The sequence below is a fragment of the Lates calcarifer genome, unplaced genomic scaffold, assembly GCF_001640805.2.
Source record: "Lates calcarifer isolate ASB-BC8 unplaced genomic scaffold, TLL_Latcal_v3 _unitig_4816_quiver_743, whole genome shotgun sequence".
Classification (NCBI taxonomy): Eukaryota; Metazoa; Chordata; class Actinopteri; family Centropomidae; genus Lates; species Lates calcarifer.
Window position 1 is genome coordinate 86,450 of NW_026117125.1, and position 20,432 is coordinate 106,881.

Here is a 20,432-nt window from a genome sequence, read left to right on the forward strand (position 1 = left end):
GCTCTGAATTTAGATATGTAATAGAAAACAATAGAAATATATACATGTGCAGTGTCACCAGGTGGCGCCAGGGGACTTTAGTTCAGAGCTGGCAAACAAGAGTGCTGGAGGTAACTGATGACCAGAGAAGTGAAAAAGGTGAAACAGAAAAAAACAACATACAAATAGATAATACTAATAGTAACTCATTGTAACTGTCATTGGTAGATACTCTCCTTTCAATTGTGTTAATCTATCTGATATGATGTTATTGTGCCTGTTGACAATTTTAGGATGTTTTCCAAAAAAATAAAAAAATATATACATACAGACACACACACACATACTCATCTTTGTACAAATGTGAGGACCTTTGTTGACACTATGCATTTCTTGACCCCCAGCCCTAACCTTAACCTAATTCTAACCTTAAAACCAGGTCAAACGTTCACTCACTCACTCACTCAGTCCCACTCTGCCCCCTGCAGTAAACCAGCCTCATTACACCCAATATACAAGTATTTATTTTAACCAATTAGCCACTGAGACAAAGACAACGACTGTTATTCACCAGTTTCTTTTGTCCTTGTTCCACCTGCCTGCTGTTTTATGTGTTACTATGGTATTAAATACAACTGCCAGACACCTACTTCACAGCAGGTCCAAAGTTCAGTTACAACTCAGTAAAACAGGTCATAAATAAAAACACTGAAAGAAAGCGAAAGTACAGGGCAAGGACACACCCTCATTCGTTCTCAGTATACTGGACCACTGACCTCTGATATCAGTCACTGTGATGTGATTGGAAGTTGCTTGGAATGACTTGATAAGACAGTCTGCAAACACTGAGACTGAGTATGACTTGACTTTATGTTTTTTGTACAGAGATATGACCTTGTATTATTTTAGACATTCGGTTTCATATTTACATCAGCTAAAAACAAAAAATCTGTGTCAGTACAACAGCTCCACACACATTCAGTGGAGCTTGATGTAAAGGAATAATTAAACCAACATGTTATCTATTAACAGAGGGCAGTTTTATTGTGGACTGTATTATTCTGGACTTTGATCCTCCACCTTACTTTCCTTAGGATGAGACGACACACAAACACACACACACACAGGTACGTAGGATTTTTACATAAAACCCTTTGACATTCTTTTAAACGTGCCATTATTGTAATTATTTATAGTCTGTTTCTTTTTCTCTTTTTAAGTCAAACTACAGTCTTCTCTGCCAGTCTTTTTCAGACATATCTGTTGCTTCTGTAGTGCCAGTCAGGTGCTATTGGCATATTTCAGCAGAGAAAACCAGCATATTAAAAAAGTGATTACAGAAACACTAATTAACGAATGACTGTACAATGAATACAGTTAAACTGGGCCACAATGCACATACAAAGAAAGAAACTGAACATAAATAGAAGCCTGTGAAGTTTTTACCTTGTTTTTGCTGATATTCAATCTCTTGAAAATCTATGTGCTCCTTTCCTCCTGTTTGAACCGTATTCAATTTTGTAATACAAAATGAAATCACATCAGTGGGCTTCACTGTAAAGTGGTTAAAGAGATGTTTTAGATTTAATTTGTGTCTCATGCTTTAGAGTTTCAGAGCTTCAGGATGACTCAGAAGTGGGACAGATTCCTCTTAAGCGCTCAGCTCAGGGACTTCAGTGTCTTGGTTTTGCATCATGCTGTTCTTCTTCTCCTAACACACCTTTGTGGAGGTAAACTGCACACACAACAGATACACTAACAAAATGGTAAAAGCCTTTAAATGTAAAGGTAAAAGGTCACGACCACAGTTTGGATACATGATTAAAACATCATTCTGTAACATAACGGCTGTGTGAGGACAGATGACTGTAAAAACACACTATTCAATGGCAAGTTGACTTCTTATTCATTTTACAGCCCATGTTTCCACCAGAAAAAAGTGACATAGTCAGTTACATACTGTACTCTTACAGAAAATATGCTATTGTTGTCCTAGTGATGTATTGAGCTCTATAAAGAACTCTGTAAGTAGGAAAACACAGAACTTGATGGACTTTTTCCCTTTAGGTCAGTCTGAGATGATCGGGCCACCTCAGCCAATCGTGGGAATCATTGGTGGTGATATTATTTTACCGTGTCACCTGGAGCCTCCTGCTGATGTTACTGGCCTGACTGTGGAGTGGGCGAGATCTGATCTGAACCCAAGATTTGTCCATCTGAGGCGAGACGGTGTGGAGCTTCTGCTTGATCAGAATTCATTGTACACGGGGAGAACATCACTGTCGTCCAACAAACTGAAGACTGGAGACATTTCTCTGAAACTCTCCAATGTGAAAATCTCTGATGCAGGAACATATAAATGCCTTGTTCCCAAGTTTGGAGCAGAGTCTGCATTTGAGGTTGTTGTAGGTAAGACATTCATCCATTGTTTGGAGAAAACACTATAATCATCCAGGAGAGGTTTAAATGCACTTTACAGTAATGAGAGACACTGAGGCTGGTGGGCATTGTTCCATCAGCTGATCTTGACTTGCTCTGACCACCTGAATCAAATGTTCTGTAATTGCAGTTGCAACAGTGTTTAACATTTCTGCTCTGTCAGGTGCTGTGTCCTCACCTGATGTGGAGATTTCCACACTCAGCAATGCAGTGGTGTTAGAGTGTGAGTCTAAAGGCTGGTATCCAGAGCCTGAGGTGTTGTGGCTGGACGGTGAGGGAAACCTCCTCTCTGCTGGACCTACAGAGACAGTCAGAGGTCCTGATGACCTCTATACTGTCAGCAGCAGAGTGACTGTGGAGAAGAGACACAGCAACAGCTTCACCTGTAGAGTCCAACAGAACAAAACCAACCAGACCACAGAGACACACATACATATAAAAGGTATTTAAATGGTCGATGATATAATGATGTGATCACTCTGTCAGTTTCATGTTACGTAACTGGTATTTTGTTGTTTTATTATTTCAGATGATTTCTTCATGGTTTCATCGAGTTCTCCAGTTCGTATTGCTGTCAACCTGGTTGTTTGCTTCTCATGTGTTCTTACAGTTTTCTTTGTTGCTTGGAAAATCAGCAGTAAGTCACAAATATGTTGTAGTTTTTCCTAAATGTCAAGTCAGTAACCTGGTTACTCTGATGGACTGATAGACTTTAAAATCTTGAAACAACAGCTTCATTTAAACACACTCTGATACTCCTGTATTCACACAGAAACCAAAGAGCATCAGGATGAAACTGAATTAGGAGAAAGAAAGGCCAGGATGACAACACTGGACTACAACACAGAACTTCAGCTTCTGATGGAGGAACATGGAGCCAGAGATCAGCTCATGACAGAAAGAGAGAAAATGAAGTATCTGGACACGACAAAGGCAAAACTTAATGAGGCGTTAGAGGGGAGAGAGGAAGACCTGAAACATTTGGAACAGGTGATTTCAACACTGACAGAGCAGAAGAAGGATCTGAAGCACCGGAGAGAGAAACTCATCTCTCTACAGCAGGAGGTGAAGATACAGATAGAGAATATCAAGAAGAAGCTGAAGGAAACACCAAAAACAGACAAAGAGAAAAAAATGCAGAAGCGTGAAAATTACAAAGAGGATCTGGAGAGGACAAAGACAGAATATGAGCAACTGTTCAAGAACACAGAGAAACTACTGGAGAGAACAGAGGAGATGATCATTAAAATGACAGAGAGGAAGGGAAAACTGGAGATGGACAAGGAGAAAATGACTAAACACCTGAAAGAGATAGAGAGACAGAGAGATGAGGTTCAGAGGAAACTTCAGTCAGAGTCAGAGCAGTCAGAGCAGTTAAAACAGTCAGAGCAGTTAAAACAGTCAGAGCAGTTAAAACAGTCAGAGAGAGAAGAGGAAGGAAATGATCCATCAACCAATGATCCTCCAGTCCAACAGATCTCCAGTTAAAATCAGAATCTGGTTTATTCAGTTTAGATCCACAGTTTTATGAGTTAAGCAGTCTCTGTGATCACAGTGACCTTTGTCTGATCTCAGTTTGTAACCACCTAGAACATATTGTGCTGTAACATTTGTTGTGAATTCATTTTTAAATAGATTTTGACCCTGATGTTATTCTATGACCTGATTTATTTCATTGTCCTGTTTCTGTCAGATTAGAGTAAACACCGCCCTCTGGTGGTCAGATCAGCTCAACGCTGAAAAAGTAAAAAATACTGAGCCTCATCAACAGATCAGCAGTTTCCTCCAACACTCCCAAATCCACAGGAAAATAAATCATAATGAAAATATCCAAACAACACTTTTTGTACTCACAGTTCCTGATGTTTTATTGTTGAGAAATACTGAAATACTTATTGTGTCTTTTTATAATTAATAAACGTGTTTTTTTATGCTTTGTAATGTTTTGATGAACATCATTTGTCTTTCTGGTGAAAATACATATTATTGTACTTTCAAACTTTTGGGGTTTTTTTGCCATTAGCATGTTTTTACTGAGACACTGACTGATAACTGTTAAACATCCTCTGAAGTGTGACATTAATGAGAGATGTTAACGTGACAGAATGTGAAGGTCATGTGAAGCTTTCAGCAGCAGGTGACCACAGAGAGTATTTAAAACCTGCAGCAGCTCTGTTCTGATCTACAGCATCTTCACACGTGAACACACACCACTGTCACACTCTCATTAACCACACACTCTCACAAATACACACTGCTGAAGGCTGAGGATGGTGATGATGAGAGTCACACAGTTATACACTCATTCATTAGTCATGAACCCACACATCATAAACTGATTCTATTTCACAAACACGTTTTATTCTTTCATCTGAATTCAAACAACACTTAAACTAATGATATCAACAGTCTAATATGTGAACACTGAAGGAAACAAACAGGACTCGATGTGTGAACATACAAATAAGAATTTTCCATATCAATGTATGATATTAGTGTAAATATGACTTTACAGCAGCTACACAACAAACATTAACCACAGTCTGTGCTTCAGTCACGTCTGTCTGCTCTCTGGAAAACACAAACAAAATTCATTCATAAACAAACACATTTTTTTACTGTGGGATTAATGTCGACTTTTCAACTTGTCTGATTTAAAGTACAAGAACTGACTGTTGTTGTTAATAAACTGTATCAGTTGACATCAGTGTGTTGTCTAGTGCATGTAAAGTGCAAGTAAATCCATGTCTAAAGGAACATAATTTGTGATCTTTATTGCAATAATTCAGACATGCACACATGTATACATGTATTTTGACTCTTACCTAATCGATTGTGTAATAGAAGGGTTCTGCGTCTGTTGTCTCTCTTCCTGCTGAGAGAGCGTCAGTGACCGGCGTCACTGTGAAGCTGGAAACTCCTGTTTCTGCTTTGGAAACAAGTGAAACATTTTATACGTCAGTGGGTGCTGCATCAGCTTCAACATGGAGGTGATGGAGTTACTCATGGAGTAACAGTGCTGACACTGGGTGAAAACTGATCTCTGAGGACAAACCACCTCCACAAATAAGACGCACTGTGGTTCTGTGGTTCTTGTTAGATGTGAGACCAGATGTCAGTCAAACACAGCTGTTAAATCATCTCATATGATTTGTAATAAAATAAATTTGCTTATTAATCTGTGAAAACACAGCAGTGCTCAGAACACCCTGAGGATCTGATCATGCAGCTCTGAGCCTGGTTTAAGTGTCTCATGAAAAGGTCATGAGGTGAACCTTGTTCTGTCTGTGGTCGTCTCATGTGGTTTGTGCTCGGAGCTAAAAGCTATGTCTCCTGCTCCTGAAACAAACACATGCTAATGCATATATATATATATATATATATATATATATATATATATATATAGAAATATACAAGTTTCACTTCTCTCAGTCAGACTTTCATCTTTTTCTATTTGTTACACCAAAGAAACGTCTGAGCTGCTGTTGGACGCAGAGAGCTGCAGGGCGGTGAGCAGGGTTTTCTATTTGTATGAGGAGTAAAATACCTCTGTCACCGATGTTTCCTGTGATGAGAGAATACATGGCTCCCTGTGGACGAACTGCACTGCTCCGTCCAGACAAGAATGAACAGATGGAATGACATCTAATTGTCTTTATTCACATGGTTTGTGTTCCTCACCTGACTGTGATCTTGCTGTCGACTTCTTTGAGGAAACACAGACCAACACTGGAGAACAGAGAAGAAAACTTCAGAAGGAAAACTGGAGAGCAAACATAGTAAATATACTTATTATTTAGTATTCTCCAGGTTTTTCTTACAAAGAAATAGTCCCAACACCAGCGACAGCAGAGCCACTGCAGTCCCAGTGACCACCAGGATGAGAACGGGAGAGTGATGACGAATCTCTTCATGCAGCGATGGAGGGTCTTCAAAGATCTGAGCTTTATGATAGAATTTAGTAGAAAAAGTATTTTTGAGTTAGGACAGTGGTGGTGTCTCACTCAGAGTATTTGTTGTGTCTCACCTCTGACAGTCAGTCTGCTCTCTGCTGATTCTCCAGATCCAGAGATGCTGCACCTGTACAGTCCTTCATCAGACCTGGAAACGTTCAGGATGGTCATGTTTTCTTTAAAGTCTGTCTCAATTTGGATGCCATCTTTAAAGAAGTCAGTTATAAAGACAGAGGAGGTCATCTTGTTCCTGCAGCGCAGAGTCACAGAGTCTCCCTCCACCACAGGTACAGCAGGACTCTCCAGGATCACAGAACCAGCTGAACAACAAGGGTTTACAATTATTTTATGCAATACGTCTTTTTAAACATGATTTTTCTCTCATGTGGAGCTGAAGAAGGAAATAAGATTCTAACTTAGTAACTAACTAAGTATAAATATAGCAACACAATTATAACCATAGTGCATTGAGTTCCAACTGTTACAGCATGAGTTTCATTGAGCAGAACAGAGGAGCACAATGGAGTCTGGCAGCAAAATAAAATAGTCAAATAATAATCTAAATAATCTTGATATGAAACAATTGACAGGTTGTGACATAAAAACAAGTTGACACAAAGTTTTCTTTAAGCTAATGTGTAAACAGTTGCATATGTACACAGCCAGCAGAAACACAGCAACATTACTGTCCTACTGGAGTCTTCTTTATATAGGTTTGTTTGTTTTTTGATAATAAGAACTGGTTTATGCTTTAACTTACTGCTGACACTGATGTTGACAGAGCTGCTTCTTCTGATTCCTCCAGCTTCACACCAGTATTCTCCACTGTCTGTTGAAAAGGCATGATTAATCCTGCAGGGTCCATTTGACGTCTCCCAGACAAGACCACATGTTGTTACAGTTCCCATGATCCTCTTCATCACTCTCCACTCAGTGAAACGATCAAATCCCTCACAGTCAAAGAAGAGAGACTCATATTCAAAGAGCTGCAGTGTGTTTGGAACGATACGAAGAGAAGCTGCATCTGAAAATTAAACAGGAAGGAACAGGAAGTGATTATATGAAGTTCACACAGAGGTTAAGTTCAGCTCTGAAAGAACTCACCAGATCCTCTGACTAGTCTCACACTAGTTAGAAACATGTAGTCTACTTTATATTCTACTCTACTCTGTCCTATAACCTGTTACTCACCATTCCTCTCAGCACAGTGACCGTGCTGATCCTCTACAGCCAGAAGCATCAGTGTATTTATTACTGAGGATAAAGGAGAGAAGCTGTGTATCAGAAATAAAGCAGGTGTTTTTATTGCAGATTTGATTTGTTAGTTTAGAGACAAACAGGTTGAATACTCACTCAGTCTGAAGCAGAGAGCTGTGACCTCCATGTCGTCCTGCTGCTGACTGACTGAGCTTCAGACTGAACGACAGATAAATATAATGTAGGTGAGACTTTCTCTTCCTGTGCAGCTTTTCTCTGGTGACTGAAGTGGTTTGAGTTTGTCCGTGACACTGAGCTGCTCTGAGAAACATCTCATTGGTTGAGCCTTTAAGTAGCATCAGAGAATCACAGGTTTCCACAGCGTCAACTGCCAAGTCAAAAACTAAATGCAAAACAGTAACTCCAATAAATCTGAAACAAACTGACAGATATCTAAAAATAATTATGTAAAACTACTGTGAGTAGCTGAATTCATAATGCTGGAAGGTCAAAGGTTGATTTAGTGATCTGGGGCCAGAGGCACTGAAAGACCCTGATGAACTAGAGGAAACAAACCCAGGACCTTTTCGCTGTGAGATGACACTGATCCAGAGTCAGAAACAACCACTGGACTGCTTCACTCCGTCGTCTGTGACTCTGTACCTTCCTCTTTCTCTCTGCTGTAAATCAGCCTCACACCACTGTTATTTACACTCTCAGGCTTCTGTTTGATGTAACTTCCTTGTAGAACCCATACAATCTTGATTTATGGGCTTCTGTATTTAGATTGTCTTATAGCCAGTTAGCTTGCATCAAGTGATACTGTCAAAGTTCAGTTTCACCTGTCAGTCACAATAAGAAAGTTAATGAAACACCCTGACCCTGAGTCTGTCACATGACCATCAATATACAGAATCATCAAATATGAACCTTATAAGAGCTCTCACAAGTCAGTGGTAAACACTGTGATATGTATGGTAACTGTACAAACTGTGACACTGTGTTTTGTGTTTGGGAATAAAGTGAAAGAGACACGAACAATTCCACATCTGCTGCTAAGACTGCAAACAAAAGTGGGTGGACACACACACACACACACACACACACACACACACACACACACACACACACATTTCTGTACACTTGGTCAAGGCCAAAGTCCACATTATATTTCAGGACTTTGACTGTGCAGCTGAGTTGGTTCCTTGAGACGTACCACAGGTATGTAGCCTTTTAAACAAAAATACACAAGTTATTGATAATGATATTTTCCTTAACCTTTCATTGGAATCCATAATGACCAACAGAATTAGAGCAAATCCACTTTGTTTTTCAGCCAAAGTGCTTTTCTATGTTACGTAGCTTTTTACTTACACTTAAATGTAACTATAACGTTCTCATTTAAAACTTCAACAGAATCTATCTAATGATTTAGACATTTCTAGGAGTCAATCTGTAAGTACTTTATAGAAAAACATTTCCGGCACTTTTCACAACTTGTCACACTATAACAAACCATTCCAAAGTCCTGAAACGTCATAACTACCTCTCAAACTTTTATCACTTTTTATCACTCAAGAAAATCAAGCACATTTACATCTAAGAAACAGTTTTATGCTATTTTGACAATGTCTGCAAACGTTCCTGTTTGTACAGGTTGCAGGCTGTGGTTGAACATCTTGCACATATTCCATTGTCTGAATCATTACTCTTGAACTAGCAATATAGTGACAATCTATTAGAAAAACTGCCTTTAGGTCGTAAATAATGGTTGAAATGTACTTTCAAGATAATTTACCAAATATATTTTCCATTTTATAATTAGTTATTTCACTTTTCAGGATGTTTCACAGGTGGCATGGACATCTCCATAAATTCTGCCTTGCTACTGTCAGCACTTTGGTTTTTCATCACACCGCTGTCCTCCTTCTTCTAACCAACAGATGTGAAGGTAAGTTACAAACAAACAAGTTTGCTGGGTACAGTCCTTAAGATTTCCATGGGACTTGTGGGCCCACCACCCACAAGGACAGGCACTGGGGTTGGGTGCATTGTCACCTGGGAAGCAAGCAGGAGTTTGGATCGAGGTGTGCTGATCTCTGGCACCATATACTGGCTCAGCCAGCAAGAATATTAAAGAACTATACTCCAAACCTGAATCTAAACACTAGTAGATGTGATGTACTATCAGGACGTTGTTTTTTTCTTGTAAAACTACAAAGGAAGATACATGAGAGTGGCAGCAGTTAAAAATACACCTGTTTTTCCTTCAGGTCAGTCTCAGATCGTTGGCCCGTCAAAGCCAATCCTGGCAATGGTTGGTGAAGACATCATTTTGCCATGTCGCCTGGAACCTGCCACTGATGTTGTTGCTATGACGCTGGAGTGGGCAAGACCTGACCTGAACCCCAGGTTTGTCCATCTGAGGCGCGATGGAGTGGAACTGTTGATTAATCAGTATCCATCATATGTGGGAAGAACATCACTGTCCACAGACAAACTGAAACATGGAGACATCTCACTCAAACTCTCGAAGGTTAAACTCTCCGATGAGGGAACATATAGATGCCACATTCCATCAAAAGGTACAGCGATGGTTGAGCTTGTTGTTGGTAAGTGGAACACACTGCCACAGTTTGAATGAATGCAACCCGTTACAGAAATGTTCCAGACACAACAAAATAAGAGGTTTAAACACCATGCTCTCTTTTTTTCTTTCATTAGGTGCAATTTCCTCACCTGTTGTTGTCATAGCAGAGATCGATCAACCCGTCAGAGCAGTGGTGTTAGAGTGTGAGTCTAAAGGCTGGTATCCAGAGCCTGAGGTGTTGTGGCTGGACGGTGAGGGAAACCTCCTCTCTGCTGGACCTACAGAGACAGTCAGAGGTCCTGATGACCTCTATACTGTCAGCAGCAGAGTGACTGTGGAGAAGAGACACAGCAACAGCTTCACCTGTAGAGTCCAACAGAACAAAACCAACCAGAGCAGAACCGCAGAAATCCGGATTCTAGGTGAAAAAATTTAGTTTTCTGATTTTCTCACTTTCTCAGCTTTTTAACAGCTGCTTTTATTAAACTGTCATGTTTTTCTGTGGTTTGTTGTTTCAGAGGAAGTTTTCCTGGCCCCGTCTTGTTCTGCTGTTCGTATCATCATAGTCCTGATCCTGTCTGTTACCTTCATGGTCTTTCTGGTAGTCGTCTTTGTTTTGTGGAAACTACGACAAAACAAAATCAGTGAGTTATTAATTCATTGAACATATTTCAAATTAACAACAAATATCTTAAGTTATTGTAACAGAGGTATACTCAGAAATCCTGTTAATGACGCCATGATTTCTGCAACAACAGTGTTTTGACCATTTTATTTTCATTTTGGATAAGAGTATGTATCCAACATGAGAAGTGCAATGAGTTGTCTAATTTATCTATTTAACAGTAAAAACTGCAGAACATGAAAATGAAACACACACCAACCATGCGTCTCCTTCAGTCAGATGCTGAACAAACAAAAGCTTCAAAATCTCCTGCGTTGTGACCATGTCTACAGTACTACTTCCTTTCTACCACTAACGTCATTATACTTCAAAATAAAGCACAATCTTCACAATAAAACCAGACAGGTTAAAGTAAATACTTATAAATGACTGAACAAATATCATGAAATTATGTTGGACCATAGTAAAGGTCATTTACAGGTGAATGTTTTAATGTTGGGGTCACATCTAATGAATGAAGAGATTTTACCTGTCTGTACTGTACCTGCTTGTAGTTGCTCTGTTTTACTGTTACCACCATTTCTCTTTTATGTTTCTATAACTTGTTGAAATCACACAACTTTCCTTTCTCTATATAAACAGATAAAATGAACCAGGATGGTGAAGCAGAAGAAAGAGAGCAGCTCTTCAACAGAAGTATGAGAAAGGATTATTCGGTGAAGAAAAAGACAGAACTTCATGACATGTTACAGGAGAAAGAGGAAGAAAAGAAAAACATGCAACAAGTGATCTCAGTATTGATGGAACAAAAAACTAAATTGGAGAGCTCCAGAGACAAACAGATATCACAGCTGGAGGAGGTGGAGAAAAAGAGGAGTGAGAATGAGAAGGAACTGAAGTCATTAGAAAAGAAATTCTACTGGGACAAATGTGAAAGAAAAAACGATCTATTAAAGGAGAAAGTGGAACTGGAGGAAAAAGGTAGAGAGTATAAGGGCTCTTTGCAGATCACTGTGGAACAGCTACACAAAACGAGGGATGTGATAAAAATAATGACAGAATGGGAAAACAAAATAGAGAATCAGTTTAAGCAAATTGAAAAACAACTGGAGAAGACAGAGAGACTGAAAGAGAAGAACCCGAGGAAACTTCATCCAGATCAGACAGAGCAGTCAGAGAGAGTGGAGGAGACAGAGGAAGAGAAGGAGACAGAGGACGAGACAGAGAAAGAGAAGGAGACAGAGAAAGAGACAGAGAAAGAGACAGAGAAAGAGGAGGAGACAGAGAAAGAGACAGAGAAAGAGGAGGAGACAGAGAAAGAGACACAGAGAGAGGAGGAGACAGAGGAAGAGACAGAGAAAGAGGAGGAGACAGAGACACAGAGAGAGGAGAAGAACAAGATGAAACCTGAACCAGATCAGACAGAGCAGTCAGGGAAAGAGAGGAGACAAACAAAAACACTGATACAGAAACATTTTCAGAGCTTTGTCAGAGTTAATCACAGACTCTGATGATACTGTAAATACTGAGAATCCATTTAGATCCACTGTCCTATAAATGAGAGTTTTTTGATTTGGCTCAGTGTCTAATATTCTTGTATCACTTTATTGTACCTTCTTATTTGATGAGATTTTATTCTATGAAACTTTATTCTTTGGGGAGTATTCATATAAACCTTTATTTTAGTTTTTTCTGTATAGATTGAAATGCACACACATATGTACATAATAATATTGCATTTACTGGTTTTTATTCTGGTGCTATTCAGAAATAACATTGCAAAGTTACTTGACATTATTATTATCATTATCATTATTGATTTTTGTATATTTTTTATTCCCCCTGAGCTTGTTTGAAATGTTTTCCATCTTGAAATAAATGTATCATTGAGTCTGTGACAGTGCATTGTTTTACACTAGCACCAGGTGTTATACCCGACCATTGTGTTGATGAGGATTGATGTTCCAACTCTCAACTATGGTCATGAGCTTTGGGGTAATGACTCAAAGAATAGGATGGCGGATACAACAGCACTGGGCTCAGCCTTTCAGATAGGGTGAGCTTGAACAGCCACACATACTGTTAAGTGATTTGTTTTTTCATATTCGGTAAAGCTTTTCTATTTTTTTGCATGAATTGTTTCATATATCCTTACATACATATGAAAAAGTTCAATACAGACAGATATTTACTAAACTAAAAGGTAGCATTTGTTTAAGTTGGTTTTACTTGATTAAATTGGATTTTACAAATGGCCATGACACTGTGCAACATTGCACTTACAACATTGATCCATTGGGGGGCAGCATAGCTCAGTTCAATGTATTGCTCAAGGAGACAAGGACCACAAATAGCCAAACCTGCTTTTATTGAACAATCAGCTCTGACTGCTGAGCCACAGAGATGGCATGGAATATACAGTGCAGTACAGTATTACCCTCAATCTTTCCTATTCGATTGAATAATACAGGGGATCCTCTTCTGTTAAAGGTGGGTTGACAGCTGGTGTCACTGAGTGGCTGGAGATCCCTGTTAGGAAAACAGTTAAACCATTCAGTTTTTAAAAAAAAACTTCTGACGTCTGAAAGAAGCAATGAAAGAAAGGTTTTTGTGTTGTTTTTTGTGGATTATTTGTCATCATATGTAGCATTATACTGTAAAAGTATAAACGTAATCATTGTGAGATGACAGTTAGTTCCGTGTATCCAAAACTGAAAGTCGATCTGATGTCCAAAGCAAAAACAATGTGGACTCACAAGTATTTAGTTTCCACGACAAAATGTTGCTACAGCAACTTCAAATAATGGCTTTGTTCATAAAGGCTTACCCAGGTTCAAGGTATAGTAACAAGCAGTAGTTTGGGATTCTTCCTTATCTGACAAAGAAAGACCAAGAGTGTTACTGAGAGACATGTAAACATGTAGACATGTAGACATGTAGTTTTCAATCATTCTATGCAGATGACACTAAACTTAACCTCTGTATTAAACAAGAGCAAAATGTCATTCCAGTCATTCCACACTTCATTCCAGATAATGTTGAAAAATGTAAATGATAAAAATTAAACTATTTTCATTTTCATCACATTGATTTGCAACAATAATACATAATTTCCAACAGCAAAATAGGAACAAGTGTTAAAATGAAAATGGTTAATATAACAAACAAACGATCAAAATGAGAATGAGAAGATACTGTTCCTGGAGTTGCAGTTCCTTCTAGACAGACTAATGGATGGATTTCTGCCATGAATAACACAGACTGAATATTGTAGATTAAACGTCCTTGTGTGGGATATTGTTGACTTATCCTGTCCTACATCACACATGTTCCATGATCACAGACACTGCTAATAAGCTGATGTGTGGAGGTGTTTCTCACCTGGTTGTGGAGGTGAGGAGGGATGGAAGGAGGAACGACTGCTTGAGGTTTTTACTAGAATTAAAAAAACCCACCACAGTAGAACATCTGTGAAGATTCCTTGCCTTTGTATAGCACCACAATAAAAATGCAGCACACCTCTGCTTCAATTCAACGAGTTAACAATGCCTTTAAAGTGATGATATTTTTATTCTCTGTACCTTTGAGTCTCTGGTAGTGAAGCAACCCCAACAGCAAAAACATCAGAGTCATCAATAAAACTGTGCCAATGATCCACAGCAGCAGGAACCCACGAGCAGATCGATGTTTGTCAGGTTCATCAGGTGATGAAACTACAAGAAACTGTGTTTTACTGAACATATTCTACACAATCTTTCTCTCAGTTATTGCCACAATCAGTGGAATAATATTAGTAATACTTTAAGTTTTACATATCTCAGACACTGTGTGATGCCTCTACCAAACATTAAACCAACAGTCGTCTCACCTCTGACAGTCAGTCTGCTCTCTGCTGATTCTCCAGATCCAGAGATGCTGCACTTGTACAGTCCTTCATCAGACTTGGAAACACTGGGGATGATCAGCTGTCCTTCATAACCCGTCTTCATATGGATGCTGTCTTTATAGAAGTCAGCTGTGAGGTTGAAGGACGTCGTCTTCCTCCTACAGCGCAGAGTCAGATTTTGTCCCTCTGTTACAGGGACGGCAGGACTCTCCAGGATCACTGTCCCACCTGATTAATCATTTTAAAAAAGACAGATTGTGCTCAGTTAGTTTGGAGGGGCTGCTGGTTGGATCTTTGTTGTTGCTTGTTTTTGTTGCTGACCTCACCAGTAACAGTGATGTTGACCACGTTGGTTCGCCTGCCTCCAGCTTCACACCAGTATTCTCCACTGTCTGCTGAAAAGGCAGTTTTAATGCTGCAGGGTCTCGTTGAGTCCTCCCAGGTAGATGCACATATTGTATTGACTCCCATGATCTTCTTCATCACTCTCCACCCAGTCAGTCCCTCCAGTCCCTCACAGCTGACAGTAATGGGCTCATATTCAAAGAGCTGCTGTGTGTTTGGAACAACCAGAGGGAAACCTACAACTGACTCAGAAAAATAGAAAAAAAAAGATTTTTAAAAATCTAAAATGTCCAACAAAATAATCACAAGCACAAATGAAGATAGAGCAGACTGTAGATAACATCTGGACCATTTAGGCCCAAACCAAGGTGAATAAATTCTAGTTTTGATTGACCTGCCAAGCGTTTGGTAACTGAGAGAAGTGAAATAAATGAACAAAGATTAGAAAAAGTTTTGTCTCTAAGTAGCAAATAATGTAACATCTACTCACCAGCTCTCTGAGAGTAACTGCAGTGAATGTGTTCGATGAGCACTAACGACACATTAATCACTGGAGAGACAAGAGACGAAAGACAGATGTGCAATGAATTTTTCAAACTGTGAATAAAATATGTAACAACAGAAACAAATTATTTTATGAAGCAAACATCTGCATTGACTCTTCAAAACATCACAATATTCTGTCAACAGCAGAATGTGAACATGTCTCTATTACTGCTACATTTAAATTTAATGAGATGTTCAGAAATGTGGTTTAATATTAGAGTGAGATTTAGACAGAGGTCGACTCAGTACTCACACACTGTGACGCAGAGAGCTGTGACCTCCATGTTGTCTTGCTGCTGACTGGTAACATCACACTGAAATACACTTAAGAAACCACAAGACTTAAGACTCAGTGTGAGTTAGAACCTCCCCTTCTTCTACATCCGTGTGAGACAGAGCTGCTCCGACGTAGAAAACATCAATGGGTGGTGCCAAATAACATTAATTGTAATATGAATTTGTTCAGTTGCTGATATGCATGCAAACAAAGGTGAGACAATATAATCACAAGGCAACACTTAAAAGCACTGCTGCCCGCTGACAGTCGCTTTGTCTTTTCAGTCCTCCATGGTGGTGAGATGATGAACAATGTAACCTCATGTTAGTTTTATCATCTTATACCCGGCATCACAACATCCAAATAGCGTCACTTTTTCATCTTGTTAAAGTTTATTGGTTACATTGTTTCTTCAGGAGCAGAGAGTGTAAAATACAGAAATATAAAAGTTAAGCGATGTTTGAGCGCTGTGACAGAGTGTGGCAGCTGTTTCAGGTAACACCACTGTAACAGTGTCATGACAGGACTGAGGCTGACCGCAGTGAGTCTATTTAAAACCTGCTGCAGCTTCACACATCAGAGCAGAGCAGGTAGAACACAGTGGTTTAATGTTAGGCTATAATAAACCACTCACTGATACACTGATGCTGTCACTGTTATAGCCCTCATATAAACACTGCTGCTGATGTGAACCATGTGGTATACAAGGTGAACATTAAACTCAAAATGTCAAAAGAGGGATGATCTATTATAGACTGTAACAGTGAGTCTTCATGTCGGACAGACGTTAGCTGAGGCTTCCATCTTCAGTCAGGTGTCTGAGCCCTCGGTGACCTGGAGGACACACAGGATGAAAACAGCCGTCAGTGTGTTGTGTACATGTTGTTGGATTAGTTCTTGTGACAAAACACCTGAAAGTGACTGTGACAACACACCGACACACTGACGGGAGGCTGACGCTCCTCAGGTGTTTGAGGAGAGGGGGCGGGGTGGAAGGAAGCAGAGGTCGACACACCTGTTAGAGAGGAAACATCTAAATAAATCCTCATACATGCAGCTGCTGTTGGAGATTGTGTTATCTGTCGTTTGTGTACCTTTGGGTTTCTGACGGTGAAGGAGTCCCACCACCAGCCCCAGAGCCATCAGTAAAATGGTGCTGAAGATCCGCAGCAGCATGAAGCCATGAGGAGAGCAGTCACAGGAAGGATCAGGGTCTCTCTGCGAGACTGGAAAGGTCACATACGTCGTCATGTTCAGGTATAAAAATATGACACAATATATACACAGTATACAGGGTTTCCATCTCATCAGTGTGTCTCACCTCTGACAGTCAGTCTGCTCTCTGCTGATTCTCCAGATCCAGAGATGCTGCACCTGTACAGTCCTTCATCAGACCTGGACACACTGTGGATGATCAGGTCTCCTACAGAGTCGCTCCCTTCGCTGAGGTCGTCTTTATGATCAGCTGTGAGGCTGGAGGAGGTTTTCTTTCTGCACTGCAGAGTCAGAGTGTCTCCCTCAACCACAGGAGGATCAGGACTCCCCAGGATCACAGGACCAGCTGAACTACCTGAACACAGGTTTTAGAGACAAAAAATATATCTAATTCAAACATGTTATCTATCGTGCATGCAGATGAGGAAACTGAAAAAACAGGAAGTACGACAAAGCAGATATGATTAGATAACTCAGATATTTAACAAGCCTGATGCAACAAACTCAACATATCCATAAAAAACACCAGAAATAAAAACACTGTTGACAACGTTTTGAAGACAGATTTAAAGTCTAAGTCATATTTGTGTTGTTTGAAAATGCAGCTGTGTCTCACCTCTGACAGTCAGTCTGCTCTGAGGTGATTCTCCAGATCCAGAGATGTTACACCTGTACAGTCCTTCATCAGACCTGGAGACACTGGGGATGATCATCTCTCCTGTGGAGCTGCTGCCCAGGAAGAGTCCGTCTTTATAGAAATCAGCTGTGAGGTTGGAAGACGTTGCCTTTTTTCTGCAGCTCAGAGTCACATCATCTCCCTCCATCACAGGAAGAACAGGACTCTCCAGGATCACAGAACCAGCTGAACAACAACAACAACAACACAGGACAAACACAAACAAAGATGATTCTAAGAAGTGTTTTTGTTCTGTATCTGTGTCTTTATTTTTCTATTTTCCTGCTTTATTCTTGAATGTGACTCTTCAACCTGTGGAAATGTGATGGTTTTCACACACACCAGTGACAGTGATGTTGACAGCGTCGCCTGTCCTCCTCCCTGCAGCTTCACACCAGTATTCTCCACTCTCTGCTGCGAAGGCGTTTTTGATGGTGCAGGCTTCGGTGTACGTCTCCCAGCTGGATGCACAGATTGTACTGACTCCCATGAGCTTCCTCATCACTCTCCACCCAGACAGCCCCTCCAGTCCCTCACAGCTGATCACGATGGACTCGTATTCAAAGAACTGGAGTCTGTTTGGAACAACCTGAGGAAAAACTGCAGCATAAGAGAGAATGACTTTTTATTTTTAGACAAAATGGTGGTTTGGGTTAAATTGATTATGGAGTGGTCATGGACAACTACTCACCTGCTCTGTGAGAGTAACTGAGGTGAACATGCACAACCATCACGTTCATCACTGCAGAGACACAGAGAGACAAATACATCAGAAATGTTATGAAATCATATGATACAGTATAAGACCAGTATGTTTGTAAAATGTCGGTTTTACACTTGAATCGAAGACGTTCTTCAATCTTACACATATCTTTATATTTTATGTGATATTTGTGGTTTTTAAAATATAAAGAGATGTACAGACAGACTCAGTACTCACTCAGTCTGATGCACAGAGCTGTGACCTCCATGTCGACTTGCTGCTGACTAACTGAGCATCAGGCTGATACAAGGTAAATGTAAAGGAGGTGAGACCTTCCTCTTCCTGTGCAGGTTCTCTCTGATGACTGAGGCGACAACATTTCAAAAGGTGGCGCTAGAGAACCAGAGAACCTTCACTCAGGATCAGTTTATAATCTGAGTGGTTGGAAATCCACAACACAATTTTTGTAAAAAAGATAAGAGAAGCTAACAAACAGCAGTGTAACAGTTTGAAGTTCTCCTCATAGTTAATGAGGTCAATAATTTTAGTCAAACAGGTCACGTCATGTAGAAAAAAAAAACAGATAGACACTCACCCATGCAGGTTCTTATGATCAAATGAGAAAATAAGTGGCACACTGCCCCCTGCAGTACGTCACACACCTGTCACTCCATCCTCAAACATCCTTTAACCTGTTTGACAAAGATGTTTTCTCTCTTCCAACATACAGACAGACTTATAACATATACAGAAACCTCTGTTTTAAAAGACAGTAGGTGCAGACTTACTGTCCAATCTGGCTACACCTGTTCATTCACACTGTGTTCACAGGAAGGAAACATAAAGCAAACACAGATGATCTGATTATAGAAGCCAGGCCTGAGAGTTCATATCAATTTATGATTGGACTTTGACTGTTTATTCTTCTGAGGAGAGTCTTTTTGAAGTTATTTTATTTTATGGTGCAGAATCCTAAGTAAGAAACATTTAACATTCCCAACATTAGTTTTTACTAACAACATTTATCCAGTGGAGGGCAGCACTGAGGTATAGTTATCAATCAATAATCACACTGTGGATTATTTATGTATCACTGGAGGTCTCACATTGTACCTGTGTGTTTGCATGTTCTTCTCTTTCTGAAACACATGTATATATGTGTATATTTTCATGTTGATACATTTTACATTATTTAGATGTATTACAGTGTTTTAATACTGCTCCACTTTAACTGCACTGACTCCATTATATTCTCTTATAATCCCTGTTGTAATGGGTAATAAACAGCTCACTAACTCTATCACATGATCATCATTTTATTGTCTGATTAAAGTTCAGTTATAGATCTGAACTTATAGATCACCTCACGTGTCCTCAGATCAAACTGATGTTAAATACTGATGCTGAGAGTTGACCACAGAGGGTCTATATAAAATCTGCAGCAGCGCCTTCACATGTGTGAACAGACAGAGCAGGTGGTTTAACTGTTCCACTCTAATAAACCACACTGCATTTTAAAAATAAAAACTGCTGAGAGACGGTTGAAGCTCTCGGCTGAAGGTAAATGATGACGTCAAAGACAGAGAACCATGTCAGTCTATTTTAAAAAGGTTTCATTATAAATTGTTTCCAGTGTGAACCTTTTGTTTAGTTATGAAACCTTGTGATGTTGGCTGTTAAGAAATAAATTGCAGACTCAATTGTCTCTTCTATTGTGGTTCTAAAGGAGTACATGTACAAACGTGCATGTTATTTGATGAATGGCTGGATCAAAATAAAATGAATTTATAATAACACTCATGCAGCTTACAAGTTATTACACCACAGTCACAGAACAAGCACCAAAATATCTACCTGATGAAACTCACTGAATCTGGTGAAAGTCACGTTCAGTTCAAGCCACCGTAACTTCACCATGATCTTGTGGTGAAGTTATGGTGATAAATAGCACACCACTGCACTACAAATTTTAAGCCTTTTAAGTGTCATTTTATGCTGGTT

General features: G+C 39.6%; 4 protein-coding genes across 6 annotated transcripts; 2 read left to right on the top strand and 2 right to left on the bottom strand.

Moving 5' to 3' along the window:
* Positions 1–932: 932 nt before the first annotated feature.
* Positions 933–4,354, top strand: LOC108902361 (butyrophilin subfamily 1 member A1). Its single transcript, XM_018704217.2, has 6 exons — positions 933–1,106; positions 1,587–1,709; positions 2,047–2,388; positions 2,582–2,860; positions 2,948–3,055; positions 3,191–4,354. Exons 2-6 carry the CDS (start codon positions 1,604–1,606, stop codon positions 3,904–3,906), a joined length of 1,551 nt encoding a protein of 516 aa, XP_018559733.1. The 5' UTR covers positions 933–1,106; positions 1,587–1,603; the 3' UTR covers positions 3,907–4,354.
* Positions 4,355–4,483: 129 nt separating this feature from the next.
* LOC108902367 (low affinity immunoglobulin gamma Fc region receptor III-A) lies at positions 4,484–7,788 on the bottom strand. 3 transcript variants are annotated; one of them, XR_007811026.1, is made up of 7 exons: positions 7,725–7,788; positions 7,563–7,625; positions 7,132–7,395; positions 6,240–6,691; positions 6,100–6,147; positions 5,244–5,344; positions 4,484–4,989 (listed from the first exon to the last, which is right to left on the bottom strand). XR_007811026.1 is itself a non-coding variant. In XM_051068540.1 (6 exons), the coding sequence occupies exons 1-4, from the start codon at positions 7,753–7,755 to the stop codon at positions 6,423–6,425; spliced, it is 627 nt and encodes a 208-aa protein (XP_050924497.1). In that variant the 5' UTR covers positions 7,756–7,782; the 3' UTR covers positions 4,484–5,344; positions 6,100–6,147; positions 6,240–6,422. The 3 variants fall into 3 exon arrangements, 1 of the variants encoding a protein (XP_050924497.1); XR_007811025.1 differs by having other exon boundaries at positions 5,244–5,347; XM_051068540.1 differs by having other exon boundaries at positions 4,484–5,344; positions 7,725–7,782.
* Positions 7,789–9,412: 1,624 nt separating this feature from the next.
* Positions 9,413–12,458, top strand: LOC108902364 (butyrophilin subfamily 3 member A2). Its single transcript, XM_051068517.1, has 5 exons — positions 9,413–9,519; positions 9,842–10,180; positions 10,293–10,580; positions 10,677–10,802; positions 11,426–12,458. The coding sequence occupies exons 2-5, from the start codon at positions 9,883–9,885 to the stop codon at positions 12,292–12,294; spliced, it is 1,581 nt and encodes a 526-aa protein (XP_050924474.1). The 5' UTR covers positions 9,413–9,519; positions 9,842–9,882; the 3' UTR covers positions 12,295–12,458.
* Positions 12,459–13,596: 1,138 nt separating this feature from the next.
* On the bottom strand, positions 13,597–18,715 carry LOC127140542 (obscurin). The gene is made up of 13 exons (XM_051068547.1): positions 18,669–18,715; positions 18,420–18,470; positions 18,071–18,328; positions 17,669–17,914; positions 17,159–17,407; positions 16,932–17,063; positions 16,773–16,852; positions 15,814–15,874; positions 15,505–15,564; positions 14,996–15,256; positions 14,652–14,897; positions 14,165–14,218; positions 13,597–13,658 (listed from the first exon to the last, which is right to left on the bottom strand). Exons 1-13 carry the CDS (start codon positions 18,697–18,699, stop codon positions 13,597–13,599), a joined length of 1,791 nt encoding a protein of 596 aa, XP_050924504.1. The 5' UTR covers positions 18,700–18,715.
* Between the last annotated feature and the right edge of the window lie 1,717 nt (positions 18,716–20,432).

Bases quoted from the DNA above. Each gene is read 5' to 3' on its own strand.
- LOC127140542 (XM_051068547.1), bottom strand. From the start codon at position 18,699: ATGGAGGTCACAGCTCTGTGCATCAGACTGA. The intron at 18,471-18,668 runs GTGAGTACTGAG...GTGTCTCTGCAG, and splicing joins AGCTCTGTGCATCAGACTGA to TGATGAACGTGATGGTTGTG. The intron at 16,853-16,931 runs GTACACAAACGA...CCTCTCTAACAG, and splicing joins TCACCGTCAGAAACCCAAAG to GTGTGTCGACCTCTGCTTCC.
- LOC108902364 (XM_051068517.1), top strand. From the start codon at position 9,883: ATGGTTGGTGAAGACATCATTTTGCCATGTCGCCTGGAACCTGCCACT. The intron at 10,581-10,676 runs GTGAAAAAATTT...TTGTTGTTTCAG, and splicing joins CGCAGAAATCCGGATTCTAG to AGGAAGTTTTCCTGGCCCCG. The intron at 10,803-11,425 runs GTGAGTTATTAA...CTATATAAACAG, and splicing joins ACTACGACAAAACAAAATCA to ATAAAATGAACCAGGATGGT.
- LOC108902367 (XM_051068540.1), bottom strand. From the start codon at position 7,755: ATGGAGGTCACAGCTCTCTGCTTCAGACTGA. The intron at 7,396-7,562 runs GTGAGTAACAGG...TTTAATTTTCAG, and splicing joins TCACTGTGCTGAGAGGAATG to ATGCAGCTTCTCTTCGTATC. The intron at 6,692-7,131 runs GTAAGTTAAAGC...CTTGTTGTTCAG, and splicing joins TGTCAACATCAGTGTCAGCA to CTGGTTCTGTGATCCTGGAG.
- LOC108902361 (XM_018704217.2), top strand. From the start codon at position 1,604: ATGACTCAGAAGTGGGACAGATTCCTCTTAAGCGCTCAGCTCAGGGAC. The intron at 2,389-2,581 runs GTAAGACATTCA...CTGCTCTGTCAG, and splicing joins TGCATTTGAGGTTGTTGTAG to GTGCTGTGTCCTCACCTGAT. The intron at 3,056-3,190 runs GTAAGTCACAAA...GTATTCACACAG, and splicing joins TGTTGCTTGGAAAATCAGCA to AAACCAAAGAGCATCAGGAT.